The 17,118-nt window shown below is 38.6% G+C and overlaps 1 protein-coding gene across 1 annotated transcript in view; it reads left to right on the top strand.

Moving 5' to 3' along the window:
* Positions 1 to 1,777: 1,777 nt before the first annotated feature.
* LOC117957175 (CUB and sushi domain-containing protein 3-like) overlaps positions 1,778 to 17,118 on the top strand; it is a gene marked incomplete at its 5' end in the record, with an annotated part of 260,410 nt that continues 245,069 nt past the window's right edge. The window contains one exon of the mRNA XM_034892771.1: positions 1,778 to 2,019. Coding sequence (XP_034748662.1) covers positions 1,778 to 2,019 — 242 coding nt within the window. The remainder of the gene's footprint in view (positions 2,020 to 17,118) is intronic.

The raw sequence follows: 17,118 nt of genomic DNA, 5'->3' as shown, positions 1-17,118 counted from the left end.
ATTTGCATTTAATGTATTTGTTAGTAGGCCTGCATGATTAATCAATATAAAATTGCAATCTGGATTCACCCTGTTCACAATTACATCTTTAAACAACTCTGATTCTCATTTAATTTACAAGCCGACTGCATCACAAACGCTACTATTTTCATTTAAAGTTTTAAAGTGCTGCAGTGCTCCCTCTTCCCTTCATTGAAGTCTCTATGTTTACAGGCTTGTGGTGAGCCGCAAGGTGCCAAAAAAAAATCTATGATTGGTACTGCCAATTTGTTTTGTTTTGTCATAGTCAAAGAAATTGTGGCAGAGAATCGTGATATCAATTCTAAGCAAAGAAACCGTGATTCATATTTTTCCCCGAATCGTTCAGGCCTATTCCTTAGTTTGGCATCTCCTCCTCTTCTCCTACTTTCTTTCATCTTCTCTTCCACCTACCAGCCTGCCAATACATACATAGAGCCATGATGAAGAGCTTATAGTAGCTCATCAAGACATTATTCTATTTATTCTCTCCCTCCCTAAAGAAATCATGTATGCCTTTGATGCTGCATAGAGTTGCGTTAGATCACTGTAGTTTTTTTCATCCGCATAGAGCCAGTCATTGTAGATGTATACAAAACAAATGGTTACGTCCTTCAGTTATAAATTGCAGAGTGATGTTCAAAGGCATGGTTAAAACGGACCTTTTGTTGTCACACATTTTGACGTCAGTAATCCATTTGCAAAAACAAAGGAATAGACACCTTTTGATCTTTTACAGGCTCGATGGGTGAATCCAAGAGAATGCTCTGGTCACTTATTGATTTTGCCTTTTATGTTAGCTGGAAGGGGTAGCTCAGTGGCAACGGAGTTCCCCCACAGTCAGAAGACCTGGGTTCAAGCACCCCATGCTGAATGTGAGTACCAGCTCCTGGGGTGCTGCTCTGAAACAGACCCTGCCCTGTGCCCTCACAGTTGGGGATGCCCGTGAAAAGAACGTGCTCCTAGCAGCACCACAAATTACAGATCCATGAAACTACTATATAAGACTTTCCGACATATACTTGATGCAACAGTTTTGGCTCCTGGTACAGTATATATTCCGTTAATATGTAATCCTACATCAGCATCAAAGAACCAGGATATATCAGACCCAGGCTGACCTACTTAGTATCACTCATGCTGACTTGTGGCATATTTCTACACTGATGTAAAGCATTCATTTGCTTCAGTACCAGACTGGCACTTTTTAGCGCCGTTACCTGTAAAAGAAATAATGAATATTGGGCCACCAATATTGGACCGGGCCAGTAGATCAGGCATAATTAATCCATTTTATTATAGAACGTGTAGAAATGATACACGTCTTACCAAGTAGTGCTGTTGGGTTCAGATGAATACAAAGAAGTAGTGTGTGTTTGCAGGTGTGTTTGTGTAACTAATTGTGTGTGTGTGTGTGTGTGTGTTTGTGTACACACATGCAATAGAGACAGACAGAGAGAGAGAGAGAGAGAGAGTACCCTGCATTTATTACAGAGAGACACACATGGATTCACAAAGACACGCATACAATATTCTGTCCTTGTGCTTTAATCTCATCAGACACTGTTCTTTGTCACAGTTTTAATTTAATTTTTTGTTTTTTAAGATTTGTTTGAGGCATTTTAGGCCTTAATTTGACAGGAACGCTGAAGGCCCACTGCGTCGAGGAGTGAACCTCTATATATAGGCGCCTGCTCTACCAAGTGAGATATGTGGGTGCCCCACTATTTTAATTTCTGATTAAAAAAATCTTCTTTTTTTTCCTTCCCCCTCTTTAGGTTTCATCTATACATGTGGCGGTACACTGAAGGGCCGAAATGGCAGCATAGAATCGCCAGGCTTCCCCTATGGCTACCCTAATGGGGCAAACTGTACCTGGGTCATTGTCGGGGAGGAAGGAAGTCGAATCCAGTTGATGTTCTTGTCCTTCGCCATAGAAGAAGAATATGATTTCTTGTCCTTGTATGATGGACACCCACACCCTGCCAACTTCAGAACCAGGTAGGACCATTGTTTTTTTTTCTTGTGCACAAGTGTGCACATTTGAAAAAAAGGTGGAAGTTTTCTGTTGTCTGTTGAGTCATAATGTAATAGCAGTAGGCTGTTAAGTAAGACCAATTAGAACTGTATTCTCCACACTTTATTTAGACTACTTTCACAGCAAATTATTTGTGTTCAATGTCTTCTAATTGCAATTAGAAAGTACCACGGTATCTTTGTATATTTGTGTATTTATGCACATGGCAGCACTGTTGCTGTATGTACAGTTGTATAGAAAAGTTTTAAAAAAGTTTATAAAAAGAAAGAAAGTTGCACGGCAAACACAGCACACACACCTGTTATGGCATGTAGCTCAGTGTATAATTTGGTTGCCAGTGATGTGCAGCCAGTTTTCAGTTGTCTAAGCTGAAGCTATGAAAAGACATGACCAAATATCAGGGTTCATGAATTTAGAAGAAAACCGAAAACCAAAAAAGAACCAGATTGATGTACTGGTTCTATTACTGAATGAATCCTATATTTGGAGTTGTGGTATGAATGCACTTTTTTTTGGGAAGCAACTTTTTTATAATGACAACAACATATTTTTCAACAAACATAGACAAGATGTTATTGGTGCTGGACTGGATTCTCTCCAGCAATACTATTGCAGCTGAACAAATGACCTTGTATAGCAACAGGGTGCAAATTGCCCAGGCTCAATCAGTGACACTGCGGCTTCCCTTTAGTTATTGAACTAGTTTATCGAGCCCCTCTTGCAAGACACAATACCCAGAAAGAAGCTCATTTGAGATAAGCTATTAAACTCTCCTTGCCTTATGATTTTATCAGGCAATCAATAGTGCCTAATAGCATCTGTCTGTGACTCAATTCACATTGGACTGCAATGAAATTAGTATTAAGTCATTTAATTCACTGTGAAATGTTATAGTGCTCTCAATCGACATGTTGTTTGATTTTCACGTGGCTAAACACTGATGGAGATTAGGTTTTGACTGTTGCACAACTTGGTCCACAAAAAGGTCCTTGTCACAATTGGTTCTAAGTTGAACTTTTTTTTTCTTGTTTATTCACACAGAAACAGCCTTTGCACTGACTTTTAATTATTTGTTGCATGAGGTATTTGGGAGCCTTTTATATATACTGAGTAAAAACAACATGTTTGTATCAGTCAATAAAATAAAAATAAAAAATTGAAAAGCTTTACCAAGAAGAACCAAACATTTAAAGCAAAAGGGTATGAATGAATACTTCTTTTTCCAGCTACTCGTTCCCAATACAAACCAAACATTACAGCCAATATATTATACGTGCTATCTATGGGAAGAAGACATAATTTTGTCAAGTGACTAGATAAATTGATATTGTGCTGATAAGCTGTTGTGCTTGATGTTTGGATGAGGCTTCTCTTTCTTGCTCACATTCTGTGAAAGCAACAGAAATGAGAAACCAACTGTAAACAAGCTCTTAATTTCATTTTGGATCCTGTGGATGTGAAAATCCACCTGGAACTAATTCTGGGAACCAAGATTATCCAACCGGAAACCCTGGAAAGGTCCACAGAAGAGGCTCCTCTTTTTGATTATGGATGCACAAACCAAGGGAGGAATCTCTAGCACCCAACAAAAGAACAGACAACTAAAAAAGATGGCAACTCTGTGCTAGACTAGAGATGCTAAGACCAGCATGGGTCAGTTGAGAAAAAAGGATGTGGGTTACACAGAGATGAAACGAGTCCTCTTGATACTTGGTCGTTTGCTGAAAAGCAATTCTCTTGCCGTGGGGAATGAACCATGTTCCTCTGGTTCAACAGGCATAATTTCTAATCAGTCAGCTGCAATAATCAACCTTTCTCGGACAATCCTGTGGCTTGTAGTGCTCAAATTGCCCTACAGAGTTAATTAAATAACAGAGCAAAAATAATAATAATAGAATAGAATAAAATAGAATAATATAGAGTGAGTTGACCATGACATTTTCTGGCTTTATACAATATGTGATTCCCAATTCTGCGGGAAAAAGAGAGAGAACTAACAGATAGGAGGAGAGGAAGTGAAAGATGCCCTCTATGCTCTTATTACTTGATTAGGATTTCCTGCTTATCTGAGATAACAGGAAATGATGTGCTGCGTGAGTGTGTGCACACATGCATTCATGCATAGGGTGTGTGTGCACACCGTGTGTGAGGAAGATTTATGGTCTGCATAGTTACAATTGGCCCGCTAGTTAAGCCAAATTACTCTGCTGTCTCATTCTGTCTTTCTCTCTTCTGCTTCTTAAAACACACACACACACACACATGGCAAAATGGTGATTAAAAGGTTAGATCCATTAACAAGAAAATGGTAATCATGGGGAGAGAGATTAACATGGATCACTCACACACGCACGCACGCACACACACACACACACACACACACACACACACACACACACGTTTGTGCATGCACATACAACACACACACACACACACACACACTAGTCCAATCTCTCAAGAGGTTTCAAATATCTAATGTCACATGACTTGCACCCACCTCATCTGTACTCTAAAGCGTAATTTCTTCCATTTGAAACACAACATAAAATCAATGGCGTGATTTTTAACAAAGGTATGAAAATTGTACAGTCATTTTCTATGATAAATGTTCAAGGCCAAACAATCTCCCTCGATCAAGCAGTGCTTGGTCAGGTGCTTTGTCGTTTGTTATTGAGGAAAAAAGTCTCCTTTAGCATCATATTTAGACATGCTTGGTTGGGACTCTTGGCGTCACTTTTTGACAGTCTGGGTCAGGATGTACGTTTAACTGACAACAGTTAGGTTTAGGAAAAGACCGTGGGTGGCGTTACAAAATGTACAATTCAGTGACGCAGGAAAAGAATAGGACATGAACCCCGGTCTCCTGGATGAAAGTCCTGTGTTGTTTGACCTATCCTCCGCCCTAACCAACATACCTATGCAGATTTTGTGTCTTTTATTGTCATTCTTGTCATTTTACAGCACCGCGATCAAGCTGTTCTATACCCAGTGCGTTCCATACAGATGCTGAAGGGTGATGTTTGCACCGGTATCTGACACTATGATCCACTGACTAGTGATCAGTATTTAAGAGTTGGGATTGAGAACAAGCTGCTTTTCGTCTAATCATGGTCACATCTATTGACGAGTTTTACCACTGACACTTTAGTTGAGATTCAAAGTGATTTTTCAATGGAAACATTTATATAAATGAGAAAAGGGCCTCTTATTGCTGTCGACAGCGGGCACTTGTGTGAAACATACATCTGATCTGACTGATAATCCATATTATCCCCGGACTTTCATGCTAAACACAGATTCAGGCACTGTGAAATAACAATTCATCCCCTCTTGATTATTTATTAGCTCTGGTATGACGTTGGAATTATTGACTGTGACAGTGTTTTGAACTTTGGGTGGGTCTCGTCTCCCCTGTCCACCCTCGTCATGATGTCAGTCCACAAACAAATGTGATAAATGGGAGTTTTGTTCATAATTTCTGTGCCACGATGCACTCACACACTGTAACCCAAACATCTAAAACACATTAATAATGCATAGGACCTCATTATAATTCTAGTTTTGCTTTTTGGTCAGTGACAACTAGAGTCAGAGCAGACTTTATGGCATTTCTGTGTCCTGCAAAAGCTTTTGAAGATACAGACATAAGACATATAGACTATTTTCTCCCAAACAGATCTTTAATGCTGTTTTTTAATTGCTCATAATATTTAAGTGAATTCATTTTAAAAACAAGGTATCCCATGTACCTTCTCAACTGCAAAGTTGGGAATTCCTGGAAGAAATATGACCTGATAGATATGTAATTGTTCTAACAATTTCCACTGTAGCTCTTCAAGGGAGATATTTCTTAATTAGATTTATTTTAAAAAGTTTTAATTAAGGGGATTAAAGTATTAAGGGATACGTTGTTCCTGTGATACCAGTGTGGACGTTAACATACTCATTTACAGTGAAGACAGAGTCACTAAAAGAGATGAAGAAGAAAACAGGTGACAGAGAGGCAGAGTTAAAAGGCATAGACAGAGTGTGTTTGTATGTAATCATTTTTGAATTATATTGGAGCCTCCTGAGGTGTGCTTGATTTATCCTAAGAGTCCCTTAAACAGACAGTGTGACATTTTGAAATGAAGTCTGTTAATTGTCTTCATTGGTCATTTGTCACATTATGTTGTTGGCTTTTCAGCTTGTGGTTATCCTTTGCTTTTAACATTTATTAATTTATTATGTAACAGAAAGGAAAGTTCAGTTTTTTTTCATTTCTGATAAAATGGCAAGTGCTTAACAAAGCCACACTGAAGAAGGTCAAGGTAGTTTATGTCAGCGTTTTTAAAACATGCTTAAATAACCTTAAATTACAGCACAGATAATTGCTGGTTCTTTTCATGGCTTTGTTGGCTCATTTAAACAGTTGTATTCTGTTGCAACCATATTCATGTATTTATTTACTAAGACCAAAAGTTAAATCATTGCTGTTTATTCATTTCTTTTGACGCTGACAGACAAGCACTGTTTCCTAGTGTGGGAAACTTTTGCATAAAGTCCGACATAACACTGCTTTCCCTTGTCACCTCAGTTGCTTTCGTCCTGTCACCATGCGTATTGTAGCTATAGCTGATGTCTTCCTGTGTTACAAGCTGCCATTTGAAATGAATGACTTCCTGTCACTCACTGATGTTTTGTCATATGAAATGTGAACGCCTGGTAAGGTTGTGGCACAGAAATTGTTTGAGTGGAATACTTGATTAGGACAACAAAGTAGCCCTCAGAGAATTTAACAGCTGTCTGGGAATTAATAATGTGTGAGCGTCTGAAAGTTTTGGAGCATGGATGGATAGATGGATGAAATGCAACAATGACAGAAACAGTACATGTCTTTCTTTGACAAACTTTCAGGATTAAAATAGGAAATGACCAGATTGAGGATTTGATCCCAATGGTATGTGGGACTGACAACGTGTTGTTGACAGTCAAAAGCTTTGACAAATGCTTATTTGTCATTGCTGTCAACATGCATAATAAAGTCAAACGGCAATCACTTTTAGTCATTGCAATAAAAAGTGGGTCACAAAATGCTGAAATAAAGTCATGATTGGGTTTTGGAGAATAATGAATCAATTCACAGGAAACAAGGGGGAGTCTTAGATAAATAATTGAGAGCAATTCAAAGACCACTTACTGAAACCCTACATTTAGACACTCTTGTGAAAAACACCAACCTTCCCACCCAGACCGGAAAATCTGGTCTTATTTAAAAATGTATTACCAGTGGGACATGCTTCAGTGAGGAGGTTTTTGCAGCCCACATCTCTGCTATAAACAAGATCAAGACAGCATGTGGAAATAAAATAGTTTAACACGTTTAGGGCACATAGAGGATTACCTCTCACTCAAAAGGAGGAACTCATATTTTCATGGTTACCATATTGTTTCTTTGGAGATATACAGGCCCTAATAATTGTCATGTCTGGGTTTAATTGATTTTTTTACTATCTCTTTTGAGATATGTCAAATGGATATTATTAATCCTATTATTGTTTCTTTTTTAGCACCTTTATTTCACCATTCCACAATGAATATCGAATATCTACAGCAGCATCCTTACAGATGTATTTCTGGTGTTCCTGCATTCAAATTCAAAGAATTGCGTACACATTGGTTTCCATTATAACTATTGTCTTTAGTTGTGGACTCTTAAGATGTAAGGTTATGTTTTACAGCAAGAAACTGCAAAGTCAGACTCGCAAAAACAGCTACTGAAGTTCTATCAGATCACCGTATGAGTATTTGAGCAGTGCAATTTGTCAACCGTTCCATTCCATCTAGTGGCTTTGTTTGTTTTGTGCAAGCAAATCTGTTCTTAAACCATTTACTAATGTAAGACTAGGTTTGTGTGGATGCATGTCAATAGTCTGACTGGGTCCAATCTGTATAATCTCAGACCCTGATCCTTAGAAATGTGGTTAGAATGTCTGGATTACATTTATACAGAGGTCAAAAAACACAGTACAACTTAAATGTAGTGTTGAATGTTTAATTTGTGGTTTCAGGCAGATTTAGAGGCAGACTATTGCGGTCAAGTCATATTAAACAACCACTCACGATACATTTTCACCATTTGAGAAAATATAAAAACTGCAGATTCTGTTGGGTCTGCATATTATTTATAGAGTGTAAAAAACAAGACTCTTTCTAGTCTTGAAAAGTAAATAACACTGCCATCTGAACAACTCAATCTTAACCCTTTTAACCTCAGAGCAAGCAGAGGATATGACTAGAGGGGAAAACGTGTAGTGAGCATTATTTAAATCTCAAGTTATCAAAATTATATTGTAATGTAAGTATGTCTCTTTTTTTTTTTTTTTACATAAATCCTTTTCATTATTCTTTTTTGAGGAAAGTCTTTGTTTACATAATGTAGAGATTTTTAGAAATGTGTAAATCTTCCAATTCCCCCTGAATGCAGCATTGACTTTGCGGCTTGTTGCGGCATGCTATGAGGCATGAGAATGCATAACGCTTTCAAATTGGACTAATTAACTCTCGTAAGTACTATGATATGAAACTTATTCCACCTATTGTGTAATTTTTGTTTTATACTCGTTGTAGCTAGCATTCGTTAGATTAATTTACTACTGTTGCTCTAACTAGCATACCTTGTATTAGCTGGTTAGCTAACGTTCGCTAGCTTTAGCTAACGTCATGACGTCTGTGTTGGTTATAGGCTACTGGTTTTCTGAATTTGAAGGGCTAACGTTATACATAAGTTGTATCCTTATAGACTATAACGTTACATACATTGAAAGGCCTAGGTTTCCCCCTTTAGTTTAACCAAAGAGGACCTCTTTGGTTTAACGTTACCTTTTTGTTTCTTGCTTGTGGATTAAAATGGTAACGTAAACATGTTAACGTTAGATGTAACAGTGTTAGTTTTAGCAATGTGGTGTTTGCTGTTGTATGACTCATTCGGTGATTTTTTTTATGTTAAGTTCAAGACAAAAACTTTAGAAGATGTATTATGTGATTAACTCGTGGAAGGAAGCGAATAGGTGATCTGCGACCTGGCAGCCTTTTGTTTTCTTTAACTGTCGATGGTTTTACTCTGGACAGAGTGCAGTGTAACAGTTAAACTATAATGCGTGTCTTACCCAGTGTTGGGCAAGTAACTTTTACTAAAAGTAATTAGTTAGTTACTAGTTACTTCTTCCAAAAAGTAAGTTAATTGGTTACTCAGTTACACATTATAAAAGCAACTTCAGAAAGTGACTGTTACTTTCAAGTACATTTTTATATGCTCAAATGTGACCCCGCCTCCACCCCCCCCCGCCCCCCCCCTTCAACAGAATTTAAAATACATGTGCATTTTCAGTTATTCATAATAAATCTTATTATAATGAAATGGACACTTTATAAAATACATTATTAACAGAAACATTCTACACAAATCAAAACTATTTTAATGTTGCTGTGGGACAAAATGCCTTCAATCAAATGCTATATATGTAGCTATTATGTTTATATAGTGGATCGATAAAAATAACACAATAGATGTTTTGGAACTTTTGATATTTATTGCCCCTCATTTGGGCTTGGCATACCTGTCTCTCGTTGACTGACTCACTTGTGTTGTTTGTTGTGTGTCCGACTGCGTGCACCCGCCCAACTCTACCTCTGATTGGCTTACCATTAAATTCTCCTCAAAAACCACACCGTTTTTTTGATATTCCTCATCTGGCTTCAGGTTGCACTACAAATTAATTTTACTTGAACAGTGCAGTGTTTAACAATTTTAAAAGAGATTTGAACCTTATTGAAAGTTGTTTAGTGTAACTTGTTAATAATTGAGCAGTGGGAAAAAAATTGTTAATTGAAAAATTAATCGATAGATTAATGGAAAAATTAATTGTTTGGGACAGCCCTTTTTCCGCCACATGGATATTAAATATTTCTACCCAAATAGTTCTGTTTTTCAGTATTCACTTTCTTCTCTTCCTCTGCTGTGTGCATGTCGGAGCTTCGCGGGGTCGGGCCGACATGCGCACACAAAACACTGGCGCACACACCCGACGCCAGCCACCGCGTCACTTCTGTTTACTGATCACTAGCGTTTACCTCAGGCTAAATAATTTGCTAGTATGTGGCGATTTTTGGCAGCCAGCCTTTCCAAAAGAAAGCAAAATGAAATAAAATGTTACGATCCGTAACCGTTGAATGACAAGCAGGAAACGCATCCAGGAGGCTCTGACACACTCTCCGCATGTTCTGTGTATTGTCATGGACGTACACAGCCACTTTTGTGAACCCGCTTGCTGGACTGACACATGTTAACAGCGGACCGCGGCGTATGTTTTTGAGCCAGACTCCACCACCTCCTCCTGCGGGAGGTCAGCTGCGTGTCTGATTTAACTCGCCGGTCGTCATCAATATAGTTTCACAAGCAGAAAAAACAGGAGCTTAAAACGCAACTTGATGGTTCAAAGCTAGGACTTGCAAGTTAATTAGCAGTTAAGAAATTTATATATGATAGCCTATTTAAATTTTTATCATGCAAAAGAATTTTTTATTGTTTTTAATAATATTAGTTTAACTGTTTATATTAGGCTGATCCATATTGTCGGGTAAAAGTTAATCATCAACCTAAAACCTGCAATTTAATATTTTTGTGGGGGAAAAAAATATGCTTGGCCGGTGGATTTTTTTCATCTACTGGCCAACTTGGCCGGTGAGTCAAAAAGTTAATTTGGGACACTGGTCACAGTATTGATCCGTGCGTAATGTCTGTATGACTTCAATTAAAATGTCTTGGTAGCTACAGTATACCAAAAGGAAATCATTACTGTATGTCACAACAGGCAGGGTCTGTTAAATCTATTCTTGTTTTTGGTTGCCATTTACCGGCTATTTCTTCCCTCTTTACTGTCCGTGCCCTGACCCAGTTTGTCTGCAGTTCTCTACAGCAGCAATTTTACACCCGGTGTAAGTCTCACCCACATCTCCCTGCAAACTTTTGGAGACATGCACAGAAACAGAAAGACACACTGTCACACAACTAAACTTATACACAACCGCATCACATGCATACAGATGGAGAGTAGCCTTTTATACAAGGTGGTTAACGGTAGAGCCCGATGATAAAGGGTAATTAAGACCGATACAAATAGGGGGTTATTTAAAATTCTGATATTTATTTATAAAAATAGAAATACAGAAACCCATAAAAAAACAGATTTCCCTAAAATTAGTTAGTTCTAGTTAGTTATGTGAGTTCTCAGTAAAATAATATAATAATAAATTGTGTTAATGTCACAACAGAACATAGGAACATCAGAAATACATTACATTTCAGATAAATATAATGTATAAAAATACAAACTTAAGAAATGAAACTTGAAGTTCTTTGAACAGAAATACAAAAAAAAAAGCAGTGTTGCCAACATGGACGTTGTAGCGCCCTCTGGTGGATAAACTATACAACGCCAACACTCATAACATGGTTGACCATCAGTTTTTATTTAAGTTTTTAAATATTCATTTGAAAAAAACAAAAAAATAGCCAAATACCGGCCGATAATATCGGCCCACCCATATATTAACGGTTGTCTCGCTCACACCAGATGTCTCTGCCACAACCCTGTATTCTGCACAGGAGGCCAACTTGGAAAATACTACCTCTCCATCCAAGAAACTCTTTGATTTGGCAAGTGGGTTTGCAATCTACAACCATGCGTAATGTCAACTTGTGACCAAACTAACGCTCTGTGTGCGTGTGTGAGCCGCTTGTGTGTGTGAGCCGTTTGTGTGTGTGATCCGTTTGTGTGTGATTGTGAAACGAGGTGTGTTTACCCCTGAGGTAGTGGTATTTCATCTCTTCCTGCATCAGTTCCGCCCTGTAGGGGGTGAGGTGTGTGTGTGTGTGTGTGTGTGTGTGTGTGTGTGTGTGTGTGTGTGTGTGTGTGTGTGTGCGCGCGCGCGCGTGTGCGTGTGCGCGCGCGCAAGATCCAAATAGCTTGGCTCAGGTTAAATAGACAGGCTTTTTTTGTGGCTTTTTTCAAGGCTTTTCTTTCTTCGTGGACCTGTGTTTGAGGTTGAGCATTTTCAAAATCAGAATCACATTATATTTGCCTGTGCATAGAATCTTTTGAATTTGTTAAGAAGGCTTATTGATGTAGTGTAAAGTGCAATGATGAAACACAACAGCGCAATGCCGTCATCTCAGCTGACAATGAAGAAATGTCTGGTTGAGTCCTTCCCTTCCCTAATCTATTATACATTGAATTGAATGTTATCTGTAGATATCACCAGTGTTGTGACGTCCCAAGAAAGTCTCAAGTCAATTGGTCCAAGTCTCAAGGAGCAATTCTCAAATGTTGTCTTTTTGGGGTTAAATCACAGGTTATGTAAAGCCAAGTTGAGTCTTTGGTTAAGGCAAGTCCAATCCCAAATCAAGTAACTTTTTTAGATCCAAAAAAAAATCACTCTTACCCATAGCACCCAGTCGATATAAAGAGAAAAGACAAGGTATTGGTAGCCCATCTAATAAAATGATTGGCTAGGTTGTATGATGAAACCCCCAAACCGCTGTATTGCAGTGATAATTGCAGTTCTCGTCACAGCCCTAGCTGTAAGAACTAGGAAGAAGAATTAAGGAATTGACATAAATTTCCAAAGATTTTTTTTTTTTATTCCTCTTTTTAATCAACTTTAGCATGTGTGTGTAAACATATGCAAGCCACTGTACATGGACTATACCTGATATCAACTGTCCACTTGTGCTGGACACAAATTAACTTGCAGACACCAAATAAACCCTGTCTTTATAACTTTGTTGCTGCACCAATATTATTACATTTTGGCACTGTGGGTGTCCATCAGGAGTCCAATGTGGTGTAATGAATCCTGGAAGAAAACTTTGAGGAGTGAATGTTGTGTGGACTTGCATTGATTTGTTCCTAATTGCTAAGCCTTGTGTGCAGGGAAATGCTCAGGGTGTGAGTGTATTTGTGCTTTTCAGAAGGATACTTTCATTGAAAGTTGCAAAGCTATTTTCAGCTATTTAAAAAATCAGCAATAATTCTATGAAATGTGACTGCAGTGCTGTAAAAAGGGAGCATGGCATTAGATTTGTGGCTCTGGGAGGGTGTACCTTAATCTGAGACTACAAACACCATTTCTTAAATGTAGCTCTTTCCTCTGTAATACTTTGCTAAATACAATTTATTTTTGCAGCTCACAAAAAGGAGTGAAGACAGAGAGAACAGAGTGTTATATGTTCATTGAAAGATAATTTAGCTTAGATTTAGCTCATCATTCATAACTCCCTTTCTTCAAATTACAAAATTTTGCTTTCTCATTTTTTACTTACTAGTCACTGGCTGTATCTCTGAACTTAATCTTTCAGTTCATCATCACTCCTGCCTTGATTCTCAAAATCTGTCTCAGTCTTTCCATCAATCTCTGCCTTTCTCTTGATTGTAATTCACACTTTCATCTTTTTGTTTCTTAATTGCTGTCTCTCATCCCCTCTGTCTTTCTTTTCACAATACTAATTCAAACCCCGCCCCCACCCCATCTGTTTCTCTCTCAATCCTTACTATAAATGTCATTAATTCAGTACTGATAACCAGCTCTGCTCTTTTCAGCTCAGCCAGGCACAGATTATAATTATACTCATTACAATAACTTTAACAGTGCAGTACAAAATTCAAGAGTCAAATCCTCTGGTGAAATATGTCTCTTGAGACTTTGGAGCTCCTGTTCTTTGTGCAATATTGTGGCCACTGTAGCCCATAATGATTATGTCTGCATGCATTAATACACCTGGGGCTGGTGTTAATTGATTTTTTTTTTCTTCATTTTAGAGTGGTCTGTTCAGTTTTATGAGAGAAAATGTGCAGCGCTTCACACCGTATGCAATGACCTATCCATTACAATGAGCACATTTAAATACTAACCACCTATCAGTGCTTGATGAAGGCAAACTTCTAATTCAGAAACTGCCATATGAACAATGCAATGGGTTTCATATCTAATTACATTACTTAACATGAAGTCATAATACAGGGCTCCACACTGCAACCAATTGGTTGCATTTTGTGACCAAAATTTGAGAGTGTGTGACTGAATTTTACATCCAGTTGCACATGTGCGACCAGTAAATTTGCTCCACTTTTTTTGCTCCAGAGACATATTTCACCAGAGGATTTGACTCTTGAATTTTGTACTGCACTGCAAGTTATTGTAATGAGTATAATTATAATCTGTGTGAAAATCCGTGAATTTGTATTTGATTTTTGCAACCTGTTCAATCAAAATATTATGATAAATCACGTCAAAAACAGTATCTGTAGCTTTCGGATATTCTCAAGACCATTTTTCAGAGCCACTGTTGCTTATCGCCGCCCAAGACAAACGGGATTGGTTTTAAAGAAATGCAAACAACCCAGGTCGTTATTTTCTCCTATCCCTTCCCAGAATGTACGTGTGAAGTATGCAGACCTCAGTCCGCATCGCTTAGAAGATAGGTCTGGCAATGTGAGACTAAGGTGTCACTCAAAGTGTTGATATTTGTCTAAGTTTGTAAATGTATTTGGGACAACAGATTGTTGCCTGGCATAGGCCTTTTGCTCTTGTCAATTTCATTGGACTATTAATACAAATCCAAATATATGGACTTTGATTATTTATGCTAAACCTGGTTTTGCATGGCTCTGATGAGACCCACTTAGCCTTGGACATGGCTGGATGTTCTTAACCCTGTTTGTTTTGGATAGCCAGCTAATGAGAACCAGGACAGCGTAACAAGTCAGCAAATGTACCTTGGATGACTCTCATGTCTGGTAATATTGACACACACATTGTGTGTGTGTGTTTTCAGTAATTCCAGCAGTGGTTAAACTGGTAATCCCCTCAAGCTGCCCATTAGCACAGACAGTCACCAAGGTGTTGGGAAGACAGTTCCTCAGGGAGGGATCACGGTGATCCGCCATAGAGGTGGCCCACTGCTCCTGGAGGGAGGAATGGAGACACAGCATTGCAATACATACAGATTAAACAGAGGGAAGCAGGGGGGGAGATGAAGAGAGAGAGAGAGAGAGAGAGAGAGAGAGAAAGGGATTGGGGTGACAGGAGGGGAGAAGAGGGAAGGAGAAAACGAGTTTGTAGGATGAACAGGGGTGAGGAACATACTCTATGTATACTACGTATAAAAAAACAAGGATTAGAAGAAAAAGGTAGTTTTTTTCTGTCTCATTCTTCTCGATTAATTGGCCTCTGCAGTGAATGTTGTGATCTAGAGAATAGGGATGTCACAAGAACCGTTACTTGACATACTTTTCGAATCAAAAATGATTAAACACCAACAATGCCCATTTTTTTGAAGCACCGTAAACACAACGAGTGCCGATACCAGCGTTAGCATCGGTGCTTTCTCTGAAATGGCATCAGCTGATCTTAACTGTTTCCTTTGAGTTAGTATCCTCAAACAGATGATTCACCGGAGCCACACATGGACTTTCTGAAAAACACATTGCCTTTGGGGATATGATGTCTTTTTTTCTTTAAATGTCATTTTCCCTTACTCGGGTTGATGAGATAATCTGTGTTTGGACTCTTGTGGCCCTCAAAACCAGTATAAAGCCCTCATAGTTTCAAATGTAAGCCCGTCAGTGATAAAAATAAACACTCTTTGTTATTTCTGCAACGCTCCTTTTTATAGGTGTGTGCCAAATGTTAAAACAACAATGTGTTGCTGTAGTCTTGTAGCCACCTACTGTCCCTCTGGAGGTTAGCCGTGAACTGTGTGGGCTGGATAAGACGGGCTTCTCTCATTATATGAAGACAACCTTTTGTGAGTCATTCAGGTCTCTAGATTTTAGTTACTCTACATTGACGTGGGATGCCAGAGGAATCATTCCCTTTAGTGTGTCACATAACACAAACAAAGGCACAGCAACAGTGACTCATTCACACTGTGGGTACGTTGGTTCTGTATCCTAAAAATTTTTTCTGTCTCCACTGCCACTTCTAGACACAATGTTACAGATGATGTTCTCACTCTGTTCAGCCCTGGTTCATTTATACATCTCTTGTGTTAGTGGGTCTATGCTTGCATGCCTGCAATATCCTCTGTCTCTTCTTGATACATATTTGTATTGCCTTGTTCATATTTACAGTGCAAAAAAAGTTGAAGGCACCAAAGAATTCTCGATCTCTTGTGTACTTTAATCATTTAGCAACCAGGTATTATTTTGTTGTCCTGGCCAAAGACTCAAGCAATATTTACAGAAGGTAATTTTACTTACTAGCATTCCTTTAGACAGAAATTAAATTATATTAGGTGATAATCACCTGTTAGTTTCTGTAAATGGAATGAGAAAAAATCCACTAAGTAAGGGTTATTTTTTGTAGGCAGTGTATATCTAAACAAGAGTTCGATGTTTGAGGTAATTTAATTAGTAAGTATGTGACACTGAAGCCCTGGACATGCTATTTGATTTGATTGTATCTTTCTTTGGCCTATCATGCACATGAACTTCCCTAAAGGCTCAGATTTAGCGCAGATGCAGGTAATTGGCTGTCTGTGGCCCTGTATCACAGTACGGAGCTGCTGATCATTGCTTACAGTGACAGTGTTATCCATAACAGCCTTAACTGCAGTTTGGCTTAGATATGCTAAGGAAAGAAAAACAGTAGGTGTGTGGATTCAGGTAGCACTGGGATCTGTTCTCTTGTAACAATGTACAATGTACCCCTTTCATACAGTAGACATACAAATAACATGGATTTACTTTGAGTGCCAGGGACAGCAGTCAAAAGTTGCAAACATTCACAGACTCAATTGCAGAGGGAACTGGGAACAGTCTTAGTCTCTGAGCTCCATGGCTCACATATCTCTTCTTTGGCGAAGGACGTGGTGCATGAAGCACTAGCGGTGTAGAGGAAGGTGACACTGCCTGCATCCCATCAGAGTTGACCCAGGACGCACAATGGTGCCGCAGTGCTTTAGAGAACACTCCCTGCAGGTCTTCCTCTTGTTGTTGATCTGGATCAGCTCATGCTCAGCA

This window comes from Etheostoma cragini, chromosome 14 (assembly GCF_013103735.1).
Source record: "Etheostoma cragini isolate CJK2018 chromosome 14, CSU_Ecrag_1.0, whole genome shotgun sequence".
NCBI lineage: Eukaryota > Metazoa > Chordata > Actinopteri > Perciformes > Percidae > Etheostoma > Etheostoma cragini.
The sequence above is the reverse complement of the archived record's forward strand: the minus strand, read 5'-3'. Positions and strand labels throughout refer to the sequence as shown.